A 15586-nucleotide genomic window follows, 5' to 3' on the forward strand; every position below is an offset into this window, starting at 1 on the left:
GCTTCACTCGCACCCTACTCCCTTTGCATCCCTTTTCTTCCTGTGCCCAAAAGAGTAGATGTTTCACACGTCCTCATCTCTGAATAATGGTCCAGATCCAGGTGGGGGGTGATGGGAGGACTCTTGGCCCTATGTTTATTGGTACCACCGCTCTTTACAGAGCATGGTGTATGCGCCAATGAGTCTGGTGCACGAGTGACAGTCCTCCCACAGGTAGGGCACCCCTGCACACTAGCAATACTCTGAGTCCCTGTGTAACAAAGCCTCACTTGTTGGATGTGCAGAAACTATTCTCAGTGGGGGCAGAAGACAGAACAAGGAGCAATGGGCTCAAGCTGCAGCAAGGAAAGCTGAGGTTAGATATTGGGAAAACCTCTCTAGCCAGGAGGGTGGTGAAGCACTGGAACAAGTTACCCAGAGAGGTGGTGGAGTCTCCACAAAGCCTTGGCTGGGATGGTGCAGTTGGGTCTGGTCCTGTTTGGAGCAGGGGGTTGGACTAGATGTGACCTCCTGAGGTCCCTTCAACCCTTATTCTCTATAGGTCTATAAAACATCATCATCTACGGGTGCATGGATGATGCAGGCCCAGCCCACCCTAATGCAGAGGTAACTAATCCCATGTCCCCTTGCTCTGAGCATAATACCCAAATGACTGTCCTACCAAGTCAGGCTCTCCGAACCTTGCTCCAGGACTCCTTCAGGCTTGGTGGCCCAGTATGCCAGCTTCAATGGGAGCAGGGGAGGGTGTCACCATTCAAAGTATTCAATACCTTGGTTGCCAGGGCTGCCTGCTAGGAAGGGACAGATGAGGCTTTGAGTCCTGTCTGCTTGAGATGGGCCAAGAACCCAAGTTTAGAAGCCATGGAGTGTGCTCCAAGCATTTGCGTACTGGGCAGGATGAAAGCATTGCCAATGGACATGTCTGTGAAGTATCCCAGCCTGGACCCATCCCAAAACTTGGGCTAGGTTGCCTTGCTTCCCCACTGTGGGCTGCAAAGAAAGCTTGTATAGGAGTTTAGTGCCTTGGTGATCAAACTGTATGGCCTCCAAGTGTCCAGAAACTTTTGCAATAGGTTTTTGTTGCCAGCCCAGGCCATTTTCAAGACCCTTGCAGAAGTGCAGCTAAAGCAGAAAGCCCCGAAGCCTGTTCTGGGTGACTACAGAGTGAACCTCTGCAGATGTGGTCAGAATAGGAAAGGTTAGCCATCAACATGTCCAACTAAACCAGCAATGAGATCCTATTAAAGACAGCACAAGGCCTGAAAGGAAACCTTGCAAAATAAGACCTTCAATTAAAGTATACTATATCAGAGCATTATCCAGAAAATGTTAATAGTAGTAGTGATAGGTGCAACCAAATGTGTAAGATGCCATGTTGCTATAAGAGATATATTTATGTTAAGTTTCTCAGGTGAGTTGTAAAAACCATGCTGTCTTTTCATTGAAGACGGTAAATGAAGGGGAAGAGAAAACAGGACAGTGGCCTGTTTGCAGCAATCCATGATGAGAAAGGAGGAGATAAGAAAGCCTCCCTCCTACAACTATAACTTTCACAGGGACGTGAATCCTGATGCATAGATACTCTCACAGTATCATTGTGTAGACCCCTTAGATATAGGAAAGCAGGAAGGGGTTCACGGACCACAGGTTGAAAACCTCTGCTCTAGGTGCTTTCTTATCGATTGACTCATGTGCCAGTCTATGTCCACATACTGAGGTTATAGTGACCAGTCTGTAACTCCCTGGATCCTCCTTTTTCCCATTTCCAAAAATGGGGACCATGTTTGCCCTTTTCCAGCCTTCTTGAACCACCTCCTCTCGATCCTCCCCACCCTCCAACCCTCTGTAAGTCTTGAAAGAGGCAGCGAGTGGTTTCCTAGTGGCTTCAGCCAACTCCTGGATTGATTTAGGATGAATCTCACCTGGCCTTGCTGTATTCAACAACCTGCTTGTGAAAGCAAAATCTAAGCTGTTCTTTCCCTGCTGAGTTTTTGCCACCTGCCCTTACTGCTCACTGTGCTTGCTATTGCACAGTTAAGCTTTTTTGTGAAGACTAAAATAAAACCAAAAAAGGGGATTTAAACTGTATTGCTTCTCTGCAGCTCACTTCTCTCAGAACTTGCCAAGGAAGGGTGATCTGCCATGGGACAGTATTTTGCTAGAAATAACGCACTGGGGTGAGATGGGAGGTGGGGGAGAGTTTATCAGAGTTAGGCCAACTATTGCATGTTTATTTGTAGAAGAGAAGATGCCTTTTCTGAATGCTGCATTGACTCTTTTGGGCACAGACCTTCCCCAAATCTTCAGGATGCCTTGGGCAGAGTGGTGGACTGTGTTGGACAAGGCTGGCTATGTTTAGCAGGGAAGAGTTGGTGAAGTATGATTATGCTTTTATTTGTGAGGCTCATGCACAAGCCAAGCTGGTCAGCATTTTTCATGGAGTTTTTTATTGAAATGCAGATGTTTGAGCACCCCCCACCCCCAAACAAAAGGAAAACAAAACAAAACAAAACATAAAAAGCAACATAAAAGTCAAGCTTGTCAGTTTGGTGCAACCTGTGCAGAACTGCTTGACCTTTTTCAATGATTGAAATGTGATTTTTTTTTTTTTAAACAGTACATAACTTGAGTGGTTTCTACTTTTTTATTTCCTTTTCAACCAGCTATTTCCAAAATTGTAAAGCTATCAATGTGTGTTAGTCTAAAGGAAAGACTACGGAGTTAAACCTGAAAACAATGACAGAAAATCTGTGCCCCTCATTTCTTACTATTTATATTCACAAGTACCTTTCAATTCCTGGACTTTGTATCAGGGCTGCACATGCTGGACCTGGGCCCTGCTGAGATTCCCACAGCGCCGGGTATTTTGTGCAGGGAATTCAAGCAAGCATTATAAATACAGACTGTCTTCCCAGCAGGCAAGCCCGAGGTGCTTTAGCTCCTTGATTATTTTTGCTGACTCTTCGGCAAAAGGTAGGTAAGGTCCTTGCTAAGTACAAAAAGTTGTATTTAAACCATCTCGGTGCATCTTAGACATTGTAATTTTAAAATGCCATTGTTCTTGTTTGTTTGGAGTTTGCAGGAGGAGGGTGGATTCTGTTTTAAATCTGTTTTACATACTTATCACTGTCTATCTCTCTTGTGGGTTTCTAAACAAAGACCCATCATATGCATGAAAGCTTTAGAAACATGGCAAATTGCATTATAATGCATCCAGCCAGCCATGCAGTTGCAGGCTAGGAATTCAACAATGAATGTTGCAGCTCCATCAAAGAAGGACGGGCTATTTCTATGGATGGCAAGAATATCCAGAAATATGATAAACATTTTTGGAAGGGATAGAAAGCATCAAGAGGCAGGGTTCAAAGCACTTTGTGACTATTAGGGATGAATGTGGTCTCAAGTTGCAGCAAGGGAAGTTTAGGTTGGATATTAGGAAAAACTTTCTCATGAGGAGGGTGGTGAAGCACTGGAATGGGCTACTCAGAGAGGTGGTGGGATCAGCATCCTTGGAGGTTTTAAGACCCTAGTAGACAAGACCCAGATGTAGCTGCAAAGAGGATGGAGCTGGGCTGTTCTCAGTGGGAGCAGGTGACAGGACAAGGAGCAATGGGCGCAGGCTGCAGCAAGGAAAGTTGAGGTTGGATATTAGGAATAATTTTCTCAGTACAAAATTGTCTGGAGTGACGTAGTTGGGGCTGGTCCTGCTTTGAGCAAGGAGTTGGACTAGATGTGACCTCTTGATGTCCCTTCCAACCCTCCTTTTCTATGATCCTATTCATCCAGCACAGAAAATAGTTTGTGCCACCTCTCTCTACCTACAGCGAGTTTATTATACTTGTTTCTCAAACCCCTGATGCTGGCTAATGTCAGAGGCAGGATACTAGACTCGGTGCACTGTGAATTTGAGCTGGGCTGGCAGCTCCCATGTCCCTCTATTCGCTCTCATACTGACAGCTAGGTCTGGGAAGCATGAACAGGCAAGGATTATAGTATACTTATAGGCTCCCAGTGTTCACGCATCCAGGTATTAGGCAGAGTCAAGGAGGAATTATGATCCTCTCCCTTCACACAGCACTGAGCAATTCAATGCCAACACCGTATGGGTATATGGTGCTCACATTTCTCACGGCTGCCAGGAAAGGAGGTGAGGGTGATTCTGGATGAGACAGACCACTACTGAGGTCCCTTCCAACCCTGCAAATCTATGAAATCTGTTTCAGGATATTTATTCCCATGTTCTTAAGTGACAAACTGAAAATGAAGCTCTTCTGTCTCTCAGTCAATCCATTTCATTCGTATTCCCTCAGAACTGACTGCCCTTTTGACTGCAAGGAAGGACAGGGTAATGTTTTGCAACCGGCATCTGCAGTGTATTTACAAAGCAGAGTTTTATTTAGTGAACACGTGACACTTGAGTGCAAGGACCACGTATGAACATTACATTTCTACTGGTATAAGTGATCAGAAACAGGTCTATACCCATAACTAAACAGAAATTCAGCAAACATAAGCTGGTTTAAAAATGGTGGAACCGGGTGTAGGATTTGCACCCCGCACCAGAGGCCGATGTGCGTGCTCTTTGCTATCGATCAAACCCATGCTACTTACAGAAAACCACGTAATATAGATCAATTCCACCGTGGGCATTTTCAACAGCTGTACCTAGCCAAAGTCTTATATTTTCAGACCTAGATACCTAGGGCGCTTGTACACGTGACGGGGGTTTAGTCTTCTATGCCCCCAAAATTGAAATGATGGGTTTTTAATTGAAATCCACTGTTTCAATTTGGGGTTTTATTGTTCTGTCATGTTATGGCAAGAGGTCCAATCCTTTTTTTTTTGTTTTTAGCAGAGCATACCCTTCAGCCAAGGGGTGAGCTGCTGGTGGGCTGAGCAGCCCCAGAGCTCTGGGGGGCCTTGGTCCTTCCCTCCATGGCTGCAAGACTCCCCAGGGAAGACTTGGATTGGGCTGGGCCAGAAGAAGTGATGAGAGGCCCAATCGCTTTTTTTTGCAGAGCCTGCCCACCTCTACCATGGCCAGGGGATGAGCTGACTAACAGCTACAAGGCTTCACTGCAAACTAAACTATATCAGGATGTAGTTTGCAACGATGCAAACTCATCTAAAACCCCCAAAACTGATGCACATGTGATGTGTGATGCCATTAAGCCACACAAATGACATTTTCATTACATATACATCATGACATCATTATGTGTACAAGCGCCCCTAATGTCAAGGACCTTCCTTTTATTTAGCCACTAAAATAAGGAACTTTATTACAGAGATGGTGACGTATAAAGCCCACCAGAAGACACTTGCCACATCCTGGAAGTCAGAATACTTATTCAGTTAAGCAACCAGGCAGTTTAACTACCTAAACATGGATTTGAAACATGGATTATTGGACTTTCTTTTTTAAGTAGAGCAACTGTAAAACTACTTCACAGTTAGGGCGGCTAGGAGCTGGAACCAACTTCCAAGGGAGGTGGTGCTGGCCCCTACCCTGGGGGTCTTTAAGAAGAGGCTGGATACTTACCTGGCTGGACTCATTTGAGTCCCGTTTTTGTTTGGAGGGTTAGTGGGTTTTTTTTGGGTTGTTCTCCCGCCCTGGCGGGGGGTCGGGCTAGAAGATCTATTAGGTCCCTTCCGACCCTGAAACTATGAAACTATGAAACTGAATGCATGTTAGTGCCATTTTCATCTCAACTTGGATAATGCAATCACATGCTTTGCAAGTAAATGATGCTACTGTTATAAACTTATATATTCAAACACAAAAATTAATTCCTTATAGGATAACGGTTGATGAAGTCTGACTTTTAAACATATGCTAATGACAATGACAGCAGATTCATAGATGTTTGGGTCAGAAGGGACCTTAGCAGATCATCGAGTCTGACCCCCTGGTGTGGGTTAGTCAGGCATGATCTACCTGCTATGAATCCGTGCTAACGGTTGGTGGGCTGGTTTCGTTTTTGATCCAATTGGGAGTTTTATCCTGATCTGTGTTTAGGAATACAGAGGCAAAAAACTCATTGAAGACTTCAGCTTTGTCCCTCTTATCTGCCACCAATTGCTCTAGTTTCTCCTATAGGCGTCCTATATTACCCTGTGCCCTCTTTTTGCTCCCTATATACCTGCAGAAGGACTTTTTGTTGTCTTTAAATTTTGTTGCCATCTTAAGTAGCATTGTTGCTTTTGCCTTCCTGGATGCCTCTCTTGAGAAGCTGGATACCTTCAAGTCAGCCGGCCCTGACACTCTTCACCCCAGGGTACTCAAGGAGCTGGCGAGCATCATAGCCCAGCCTCTAGCATGGATCTTTGAAAACTCTTGGCGCTCTGGTGTAGTGCCCGAAGACTGGAAGAAGGCCAATGTGGTGCCTATCTTCAAGAAAGGGAGGAAAGTGGATCCGGCTAACTATAGGCCCATCAGCCTGACTCCTATCCCGGGGAAGATCTTAGAAAAGTTTATTAAAGAGGCCATCCTTAATGGACTGGCCGACGCCAACATCTTAAGGGATAACCAGCACGGGTTTGTTGCGGGTAGGTCTTGCTTGACCAATCTCATTTCCTTCTACGACCAGGTGACCTATCACCTGGACAAGGGAGAAGAGATTGATGTCATATATCTTGACTTCAAAAAAGCCTTCGATCTGGTGTCCCATGATCGCCTCTTGGAGAAACTGGCCAATTGTCGCCTTGGGTCCTCCACGATCCACTGGCTGGAAAATTGGCTCCGGGGTCGGACCCAGAGGGTAGTAATCGATGGAAGTCACTCATCGTGGTGTCCTGTGACCAGTGGGGTCCCCCAAGGCTCTGTCCTTGGACCCATACTGTTCAACATCTTCATTAATGATGTGGACACTGGAGTCAGAAGCGATCAGAACTGGCCAAGTTCGCCGATGACACCAAACTTTGGGGCAAAGCATCCACACCAGAAGACAGGCAGGTTATCCAGGCTGACCTGGACAGGCTCAGCAAGTGGGCGGACGAGAATCTGATGGTGTTCAACGCCGATAAATGCAAGGTTCTCCACCTTGGGAAAAAAAACCCGCAGCATCCTTATAGGCTCGGCAGTGCTATGTTGGCTAGCACTATGGAAGAAAGAGACTTGGGGGTCATCATTGACCACAAGATGAACATGAGCCTGCAATGCGATGCGGCGGCTAGTAAAGCGACCAAAACGCTGGCTTGCATCCATAGATGCTTCTCAAGCAAATCCCGGGACGTCATTCTCCCCCTGTACTCGGCCTTAGTGAGGCCGCAGCTGGAGTACTGTGTCCAGTTTTGGGCTCCACAATTCAAAAAGGATGTGGAGAAGCTTGAGAGAGTCCAGAGAAGAGCCACGCGCATGATCAGAGGTCAGGGAAGCAGACCCTACGATGACAGGCTGAGAGCCCTGGGGCTCTTTAGCCTGAAAAAGCGCAGGCTCAGGGGTGATCTGATGGCCACCTACAAGTTTATCAGGGGTGACCACCAGCATCTGGGGGAACGTTTGTTCACCAGAGCGCCCCAAGGGATGACGAGGTCGAATGGTCACAAACTACTTCAAGACCGTTTCAGGCTGGACATAAGGAAGAACTTCTTTACTGTCCGAGCCCCCAAGGTCTGGAACAGCCTGCCACCGGAGGTGGTTCAAGCGCCTTCATTGAACACCTTCAAGATGAAACTGGATGCTTATCTTGCTGGGATCCTATGACCCCAGCTGACTTCCTGCCCTTTGGGCGGGAGGCTGGACTCGATGATCTTCCGAGGTCCCTTCCAGCCCTGATGTCTATGAAATCTATGAAAGTAGCTACCCCCTGCTTCCACTGTCTATATGCCTCTTTTTTAGCCCTTAGGCTTTCCTGGATTTCCCTGTTCAGCCAAGAGGGTTTCTTGGCCCCTTTACCCCCTTTCCTTTGCAATGGGATTGTCTCCTTCTGCACCCAAAGGATCGCTTCCTTTAGGAACGATCACCCTTCCTGGACTGCCATCTCGCCAATGCTCCTTTTCTTCAATGCCTCCCTAACTAATTTCCTGAGCACACCAAAGTTAGCCTTTCTGAAGTCTACCACTTCTACCCTGCTGGTTATCTTTCCCACCCTACATCAGATGGTGAATTCATTCAAGTGATGGTCACTATCCCCTAGGTTACCTTGTGTCAGTAGATCTCCCACCAGGTCGTCCCCCGGTGCTCATCCTCCTGGTGTCGTGGCCTGTAGTAGACCCCCACTACCAAGTCCCCTTCCCACCGACCCCCTTGCCTTCTGACCCAGATAGTTCAGGCAATTCTAAATCTGTCTTTCCTATTGAAGAAATGGTGTTTGAAGTTTCATAGAAGAAATGAAAACTTAGGACATGTTCAAGCTTGACATTTTTTTTTAATTTCGCTTTAGCTAACCATCATCATCATCACCACCTCAATCAATGCCATACAATGCAATTCAATACAATAGCATGTTTCAAGGCCAAACAAAAGGAAGTTTCAGCACTTGGGAGGTGAGGTGATGAGAGCCAATATGAGCATTTTCGGCTTGCCGATGGGTGAAAGAGGCCATGTCTTTCGGGTGTTGTGTATCATAGAATCATAGAAGTAGGGTCAGAAGGGACCTTGTAGATCTTCAAGTCCGGCCCCCTGCCTGGGCAGGAGGAAAACTGGGCTCAAGTGACCCCAGCCAGGTAGGCATCGAGCCGCTTCTTAAAGCCCCCCAGGGTAGGAGCCAGCGCCACTTCCCTTGGAAGTTGGTTCCAGATCCTAGCCGCCCTGACTGTGAAGTAGTTCTTACGGATGTCTAATCTAAAACTGCTCTCTAACAACTTGTGGCCGTTATTCCTTGTTATCCCAGGGGGCGTTGGGGGAAACAAGGTCTCCTCCAAACCCTTCTGTTCCCCCCTAGTGAGTGTATAGTTTACTACTGCCCCAGTGCAGCACCCTGCGCTTGTCCATATTGAAACGCATCCTGTTTTTGTTAGCCCACCCTTGCAACCTATCCAGGTCTTGCTGCAGTCTTTCCCTCCCTACTAGCATGCCCACCTCACCCCAAATTTTGGTATCATCAGCAAATTTGGACAGGTTGCTTTTCACCCCATCGTCCAAATCACTGATAAAGAAATTGAACAACGCAGGCCCAAGGACCAAGCCCTGGGGGACTCTGCTGCCCAATTCCCCCCCAGGTCAAATATGTCCCATCCACCACCACCCTCTGAGTATGAACCTTCAGTCAATTTGCAGTCCATCTGACTGTGTAGGCATCAATGCCACAGTCGCCTAGTTATTTAATGAGGATGGGGTGGGAGACAGTGTCAAAGGCCTTGCTGAAGTCCAGAAAGTGTAGAAAGGTGCTGTCGCATTTAAGCACAGTCCAGATGTGAGGACCTAGAGAGAGGAGTGATCCAGGCTGAGGTTCACAGGCCTGGTGACAGCCCGGCTGGTGTCACTTTCCACAGTGATGGAGAAAGGAGGGAGTGGGGAAGGCTTTGGGGGTGGGGGTTGCTTGGTGCTTATTTGGTTGTACTCTCCTATGAATTAAATCTTTATCAATATAATGCAACCCCAAGTCCTCCAGGTCTAGGCCTTAATTCCCAAGCTCTCTTTCTTGCTCAGAGAGGAGGGTCTGCAATACTTTCTCCTGGGTCCTGCAGCTGTGTTTTGCTGGTGTCCTGTTTAATTGTGCTACAGAATCTCACTAGAGATTTAATCCTGCTATGGTTACTTGATAGGATGACTGGACCCCAGCCAGGGCATGGCCCATAGGACATCATGTCAGCGGGACTTAGCAACAACATCAGCAGCACCTCAGTGTTCCTCCTGATTGGCTTTCCGGGGCTGGAGCACCTGCACAGCTGGATCTTTGTCCCCTTCTGCAGCCTGTATGCTGTTGCCATTCTGGGAAACTACACCATCCTCTTTGTTATCAAAACTGAGCAGGACCTCCACCAGCCCATGTATTACTTCCTCTCGATGCTAGCCACCACGGACCTGGGTCTGGCCTTGTCCACCCTGCCAACCATGCTGTGTGTCTTTTGGTTCAACTCCAGAGAAATCAGCTTTGATGCCTGTCTTGTCCAGATGTTCTTCATCCATGCCTTCTCTTTCATGGAGTCCTCTGTGCTCCTGGCCATGGCCTTTGACCGCTTTGTGGCCATCTGCAGCCCTCTGAGATATGCCTCCATCTTGACTGGTGAAAGATGTGCAAAAGTCGGACTGGTCATTGTCTGCAGATGCACTTTGCTCTTGTTCCCCTTGATCGGTCTGCTCACGCTCCTCCCGTTCTGTAGGTCCCATGTGCTCTCTCATTCCTACTGTCTGCATCAGGACATCATAAGGCTAGCCTGTACGGATACCACACTCAATAGTATGTATGGCCTAACCTTAGTCCTCCTCATAGTGATACTAGATCCACTGCTCATCGTCCTATCCTACGTTTTGATTCTTAAAGCTGTGCTGAGCATTGCTTCCAAGGCAGAGCGGGCCAAGGCTCTGAACACCTGCGTCTCCCACATCTGCGCTGTCCTGATTTTCTACATCCCCATGGTTGGCTTGTCCATGATACATAGGTTTGGCAAAGATGCTGCCCCTGTAATTCATATCCTCATGGCCAACATCTATCTCTTTGTGCCCCCAGTGCTAAACCCCATCATCTACAGCATTAAAACAAAACAGATTCGCAACAGGGTCCTTAGGCTCTTGTGTCAAAAGAGGGCATCACCTGGGCATCCCCTGTAGTGGGGAAGTTATTGCATGATGTGGTTCCGTACATGTAGGTGTGCATGTGCACATGCATGCATGCTTGTATGAGTGGGAGAGAAAAGTGTAGATAGATAGATAGATAGAGTGCAGACATAATATGCAGACAGGGTTCCTTGGGTGAATTCGAGTTCAAAAACCCTAAGGAAGTTCCTAGCCTGACAAAGGGTTTTTGAACCCGAAAGCTTGCTTAATAACTATTCTCCAACCATTTGTGTTGGTCTAATAAAAGATATCAAATTCACCCAAGGAACCTTGTCTGCCTGGGTCCTTAGACCAACACGGCTACAACCTACACCCCTGCGACATAATATGCATTCATTTTAGAGAAAAGAAATAGAGGAACAATCCCAAGCATAACATCGCCCCCTGCCCCACAATCTCTTTCCTTTCTAAGTCCCAAGAGGTGCATGCTCCTCTCCTCCTCCCTACACACACCTCCCCAAACTCAAGCCCTTCCCTCCTTCCCCCCTTACACACTACTGAGGTCCCTGCAACAGATGTGCAAACAGAAACCCAGACTTCTCTCTACTCACTCACTTTCCCATACACAAGACCCATCTCAGCTTCGCTCTGGCCAAAGGCATTAACCTGACTCTGGGAAGAGAGATGTCTTGGGGCTCAGGATCTGGGTCTTGGAAGCATGAGGTTCCCTTGTCACCTCTGCTGCAGCCTCTATGCATGACCAGCCCTGACTTTCCCCTGCTGGGAAGGCATGCAGTTCAATTCATAAAGAAGTAAGGCTGGAAGTGACCTCAAGAAATCATCAAGTCCACCCAGAGATCCAACCTTCAACCTCAGTACTATTAGTACCACTCCCTACCCAACTTAGCTGATGTCCTTGAGACACCACTTCATGGGCAGACCTAAATTTTTGAAAAGGGGGTGCAGATGGCAAGGTGCATCATCATATATAAACCAAAGCATACTTTTCCCCGGTTAAAAAAGAAAAAAAAACAAACTAGTAGCTTTATGAATATGCTTGGGGCTGTATGATTCAGTTTAAGATTGCAGCAAAAGCAAATGGGATTTCATTGGAAAGAGTTAAAAAAACAATCTGCGGGGCTGTGAAATCGGAGCTTCATGACGGAGCAGCCAATAGACAGCAAAATGGCAGAACAAAGGTGCGCTGGATTCGTGAAACATCAAGACAATTAAAAAGAAGAGAGGATCATTAACAACCTGTGGAATGAAGAGTTTAAATGGATAAAGCAGATGATAATAAGCCACAAAGTTAGGGCACCACCTGACTAGAAATGCTGCTGCTATTGTGAGGCAGTCGGTTTTAAACTTTGGGTGCAACAGGAATCAAAGCTGCGAATGCACTAGTGCACCCCCCCCTCCCACCCCTCCCAGGTGCACCTTTTCACCTGCTTTAATTCCAGAGGGGAGCTGAGCCTGTTCCCTGCACAGTGCTCTGAGCAATAATAAAAAAAACCCCTGCGTTTGCACTGCAACAAGTTTGGTCTTTATTGGAAGGGCTGTGTGCTTGGTGCTGCAGCTTGTAGCTGTGAGGTGCAGCATGTGTTCCTAGCTATTATAAAGTTCTGCAAAGTTCCTACTGTCTCTCTCCAAATCATACCCCGCTACAACTTTTGCTCCAACCTGCAGGTTGTACCACTCCCCACCTTCTCCCAGCTGGGCTGGCTGAACAGTAGCAGAGCTCAACAAGACTGGCAGGATCTATGCGGATCCTCAGGGCTGTCAGGCAAGATAAAGAGCCTGGAAGAAAGGCAGATCATCTCCTTGCTCAGCTCCTTAACTAGGAGAGGGGGCTGCTGCCTGGGTGAGCTTGCTTTAATCACAGTGAAACAGATGTCTTTAAGGCACTTCAAATTCTCAGCTTCTATTTTGGTATCAGCTTCACTTGCAAAAAAAGCTGCACTGTCAATTTTTTTTAATGTATTAAATATTTATCAGAATGTATTTTAAAAGGGTCAGTAAAAGAACTGCAGTCTCTCAAGGGTTTGCTGCAGTTGATAAAAATCAAGCATCTTTGCAAAGAGCTCTCTGGCTTGTTGGACTTCAATGCCTGGGTCTAATTTTTCTTCCTTTACCTCAATTGCACACTGGGACATTTCCATAAAGTTAAATTATAGAAACATAGAAACCGAGGATTGAAAGGGACCTCAGGGGGTCACATCCAGTCCAACCCCCTCCTCCAAGCAGGACTAGCCCCAACTACATCATCCTACCAAGGGCTTTCTCTAGCTGGGCCTTAAAAACCTCCAAGGATAGAGCTCCCACCACCTCTTGTTCCAATGCTTGACTACCCTTCTTGTGAGAAAGATTTTCCTAACATCCAACCTCAGCTTCCCTTGCTGCAGCCTGAGCCCATTGCTCCTTGCTCTGTCATCTGTCCTCACTGAGAGCAGCCCAGCTCCATCCCCTTTGCAACCACCCTGCAGGGAGGTGAAGGCTGCTATTCAATGCCCCTCGGTCTTCTCTTCTGCAGACTAAATCAGCCCATTTCCCTCGGCCTCTCCTCACCAGTCATGTCCCCCAACCCCTGAACCATTTTCATTGCCCTCCATTGGACTCGCTCCAACTTGTCCACATCCTTTCTGCAGTGGGGGGCCCACAGCTGGACACAGGACTCCAGATGTGGCCTCCCCAGTGCTGAATAGAGGGGAAGGGTCACTTCCCTCCATCTGCTGGCAACACTCCTACTACACTGTAAACCCTTCTGGAAGCAATCCTGGGGTGTCTCAGTCACAAAGCACTGCAGTGCAAGTCCTGGAGCTGAGCCAGAGCCCGCTCCCCTCCATAAACCTAAGAGAACTGAAATATAAGTATCGCCTGCTTCCCATCTGAGATGAAGAAGGTTCAGCATCTTCCCCAGGTGCGATAAACTAGTGTCACTCGGAGGTCATTACAATCCTGCAGATTTGCACCAGTTACTGATCCAACAGACAGGTGCTTTAGACATGCTCCTGAACTCTATTACTAGCCAAATTTGAGTTGGGGGTGCTAAGTGCTTTGCATTCATGATGAGTGCCTTCTGTTACCCTGGACTGCAGTGGGAACTGGGCCAGAGAGAGACAATCCAGCAGCTTGTGTTCAGCATGAGGCTTTATGAAAGAAAGAGAGAAGAGGACACTTTCCTTGTCAAATGGTGTAATCCCCCCAGGAAGCAGGTCTCCACTGGGGTCTACTGATCAGCTCACACTCCAGTGGGCGTAAATCAGGAGTGAGAGTGGGGACAGACCTGACAGTGCCACACCAGCCTTTTATACCCAACGAAGCACTGCCCTGGGGACAGGAGAATGGCACAAGCCCAGCACAATAGACAATCCTTGATGTGTTAAAGATGTTGGAAACCTTAAACATAATTACATAGTCAGGATAGATAGATAGATAGATAGATAGATAGATAGATAGATAGATAGATAGATAGATAGATAGATAGATAGATAGATAGATAGATAGATAGATAGATAGATAGATAGATAGATAGATAGATAGATAGATAGATAGATAGATAGATAGATAGATAGATAGATAGATAGATAGATAGATAGATAGATAGATAGATAGATAGATAGATAGATAGATAGATAGATAGATAGATAGATAGATAGATAGATAGATAGATAGATAGATAGATAGATAGATAGATAGATAGATAGATAGATAGATAGATAGATAGATAGATAGATAGATAGATAGATAGATAGATAGAGTGTAGTATTAAATGAAGTGCAGAAGTAGACTTAGAACATAAGCTCTTTTCAGCAAAGCCTATTTTTGTGTTAAAGATCTGGCAGGTCTTGCCTGACCAAATTCATCTCCTTTTATGACCAGGTAACAAGTGCCCTGGACAAGGGAGATGACATGGACATCATTTATCTGGACTTCAAGAAGGCCTTTGAGCTAGTTCCCCATGACGTCCTAATGGCTAAGTGGGAACTGGGGACTTGATCATCATACGGTCCGATGGCTAGGCAGACCCAAAAAGTACTAGATGAAAGGAGCAAATCAACATGGCACAGGGTGACCAGTGGAGTCCCTCAGGGCTCAGTACTTGGGCTGGTACTCTTTAACATCTTCATCAATGATCTGGATTCAGGAGTCAGATGTGAACTGGCCAAGTTCATGGACATTACCAAATTATGGGGGAGGGTGGTCACATCGCAGGACAGGCTGGGGATACAGGCCGACTTGGACACACTCTCAAGGTGGGCCGACCGAATCCTGATGGCCTTCAATGCAGAGAAGTGCAAGGTGCTGCACCTCGGTAGAAAGAGCCCCTAGCATACTTACAGGCTCGGCAGTACTACGCTCGCTAGCACCACGACCGAAAGGGACTTGGGGGTCTTGATTGACCACAAAATGAATGTGAGCCACCAATGTGATGCTGTGGCAGGCAAAGCTAACTAAACCCAGGCGTGCATCCTCCGATGCATCTCAAGCAAAACCAGGGAAGTCATCTTCCCACTTTACTCGGCACTGGTCAGGCTGCAGCTGGAGTGCTGCGTCCAGTATCGGGCCTCCCACTTCAGGAAGGATGTGGAGAAGTTTGAGAGAGTCCAGAGGAGAGCCACGTGCATGATCCATGGCCTGGAGGGAAGGCCATGCAAGGAGATGTTGAGAGGCTTGGGACTCTTCAGTCTGGAGAAGAGAAGGCTCAGGGGGGACTTGGTGGCAGCCACCATTACATAAGAGGGGCACATCTGGACCTGGGAAAACATCTGTTCACCAGGGCTCCCCAAGAGATAACAAGGTCTAATGGCCATAAACTCCAGGAAGGGCAATTTAGACTGAATATTAGAAAAAAGTTATTTATGATGCATGTGTCTGTGCGGGCCGGCTCCCAGTCCCGTCCTCGCCGGGCGCGAGCCGGGCCCGTCC

The 15586-nt window shown here is 47.1% G+C and overlaps 1 protein-coding gene across 1 annotated transcript; it reads left to right on the plus strand.

Annotated features, from left to right (window-relative positions):
- Nucleotides 1–9748: 9748 nt before the first annotated feature.
- LOC102375838 (olfactory receptor 51G2-like) lies at nucleotides 9749–10714 on the plus strand. The gene has a single exon (XM_006037940.1). The coding sequence runs from the start codon at nucleotides 9749–9751 to the stop codon at nucleotides 10712–10714; it is 966 nt and encodes a 321-aa protein (XP_006038002.1).
- The last annotated feature ends 4872 nt before the right edge of the window (nucleotides 10715–15586 follow it).

This window comes from Alligator sinensis, unplaced genomic scaffold, assembly GCF_000455745.1.
Source record: "Alligator sinensis unplaced genomic scaffold, ASM45574v1 scaffold1333_1, whole genome shotgun sequence".
NCBI classification, from domain to species: Eukaryota; Metazoa; Chordata; order Crocodylia; family Alligatoridae; genus Alligator; species Alligator sinensis.

Excerpts from the sequence above, each read along its gene's own strand:
- LOC102375838 (XM_006037940.1), top strand. The coding sequence starts at position 9,749 with ATGTCAGCGGGACTTAGCAACAACATCAGCAGCACCTCAGTGTTCCTC.